At 44.9% G+C, this 2,154-nt stretch overlaps 1 protein-coding gene across 1 annotated transcript; it reads left to right on the plus strand.

Annotated features, from left to right (window-relative positions):
* Nucleotides 1-298: 298 nt before the first annotated feature.
* On the plus strand, nt 299-2,028 carry KD926_004675 (uncharacterized protein; the record flags this gene model as incomplete). The annotated part of the gene is made up of 4 exons (XM_053095279.1): nt 299-315; nt 382-1,684; nt 1,738-1,830; nt 2,002-2,028. The coding sequence occupies 4 exons, from the start codon at nt 299-301 to the stop codon at nt 2,026-2,028; spliced, it is 1,440 nt and encodes a 479-aa protein (XP_052950040.1).
* Nucleotides 2,029-2,154: the final 126 nt, after the last annotated feature.

A 2,154-nucleotide genomic window follows, 5' to 3' on the forward strand; every position in this document is an offset into this window, starting at 1 on the left:
TGAGACCGACGATACCTGCAGTTGAACCAAATTCGGAAAACATCGATTCCTGAGACTCGTTTATATCCCTGCAAGCTCTAGACTCATTAAACCAGAAGTAAGCCAAAGGTTCACATTTGACTTAAAAGCTATAATGTATCATAGGTAGGAGATTCAGAGGAGTGTCACTGTAAATAGGCTCTCATAATATCTCGCATTATACTGCCGATTCATCTCTTTTATCGAGCTCTTTACTTTGCTTTTACAACACCAGAAGCGACCAAACTTCTTGATTGAGTTACTTTACAAGCTATTTACAATGGATTGGACTGAGAGGTATGTTTTGCTCTGTTCGTTTGTTTTCTTTTGGTTTGGACTATTCTGAAGGCTAACATGGAACAGTGATTTCCTTGAACAGCTTTATATCAGCCCAGAATGGAAAAAGATTCTTTCAGGGTACCTATCCTCCAATCCAATACAACATCAGGACCTTTCTCCGGATCTACATTTGGAGCTACATGGCCTACTGATGGGCAAAGACAAAACCGGGCTTTTAGTCGGGATTATCATCCGTCTCTTCCTTTTGTGCCCGGACCAACATTGCAGTTTATATGTCCAAGATTCCATCAACACCAGACTCACCGTCCACCACGCTATTTCTAGAAGGGAAACCTCCGCGCCAGGCGTTCTGATAGCGGCGATTCTAGGCTGGCTAGCACAGACATTTGTTAAAAGCCCCGGTCCCGGCTTTTCCCCGGCATCAATCCATCTCGCAGAGACCTGCTTCAGCATTATACCTGTACCGACTTTAAACTGCGCGCCCAATTTTCTATGCGCCTATCGCCAAAGTAGGAGTAATGGAGAAGGCCACGAAGAGGCCCTGCAGCAGATCTTAGGATATGGGCTCTATACAGCATTTGTACTGGAGGACCTTCTCGCCCCCATGAAGGGAATCAGCGTGATGATAGATTCCATGCATATTGCTAACTATGGGATGATAGTCGAGATCTTCAGTGACGTCGCAAATATACTTGCAGGCCTTAAGGACAGGTGGTCGTTGGCTTTGGAACCATTCACTGTGCGGCACGCAGAGCTACTGTTCTCGGCCTGTGGAAGATGTGACATGATACAGAGCCAAGCAAAAGCTATAAGTAATGGAGGTCTGATGCAACTACTTATCGCCCTGCAACACAGTCTAAAATCATTTGTCTGGTTCATCGAAAATGTGATTCATGCTCTTCATGCCCATGCGAGCTCACGCAGACTATTCCTGCTTGCGGGTCAAGAGGATAATGCCATCAATTTTGATCACACCAGGCAGCTTTCTGTCAAGGTATCGCAGTTGCAGCTCTGTGGCTGGCGGGTCGACCACGCGGAGGTTAGAAACAAGGACTGTGAAGGTACCGAATCTTCTCCAGCAAATTATCTCAATAATTCGAGCGGCGGTCCTTTGGATGAAGACGCCATGCCGGGACAGCCTTCAGGCACCCTAAGCTTCATGAACAGATGCAATAACATCCCAAAACCTGAAGAGGGGTCTTGCTTCTACGGCACGTATCCCGAACTTATCTGCAAACGTCTCCTCTATGCGCCTGAAAGAAAACTAAGATTCTCTGAGCTACACGCTTGGTTTCTGGAATATACAATAAAATCAAAGACGCCTATGCTTAAGCAAAGTCTTCGCAACGCACTATCCGTCAGCCCTGTAAGTACTGGAACATAATCGGTAAGGATTATTTGAGCTAACTAATTGTCCAGTGCTTCAAGCTCATAAGAGCAAAGTCAAATGGAAAGATTGTGTTGTGGTGGTATCTTACCGACACAGGGGTAGAGAGTGAGAAAGAACGAAAAGTTCGTTCGATATCTTTAAATATCCTAGGGCAATGTTTGGGTTCTTGACGGGCGAACGGACCTTCATGTATCTTGCGTAAGATGTTAGGACTTTCTGGTTAGTTATAATGCAAACAGTTCATGCTGCGAAGATCGAAAGTTTGATACTTAGCAAATACAATACAAACGCAGATTAATGGCCAGGAGATGATTCAATAAGCGCCACAAATTTAGTAATGATTGATTTAATAAACTGTAAGTCAGGGGGGGAGCCAGTGTATATAGCCTGGCTTCCGTCCCCCTAGTTGCCCAAGAACAACCACCCAAAAATTTCGTGTGAATTAT

Source organism: Aspergillus affinis, assembly GCF_023601865.1.
Source record: "Aspergillus affinis strain CMG 70 chromosome Unknown NODE_224_length_25898_cov_94_655474, whole genome shotgun sequence".
Classification (NCBI taxonomy): Eukaryota; Fungi; Ascomycota; class Eurotiomycetes; order Eurotiales; family Aspergillaceae; genus Aspergillus; species Aspergillus affinis.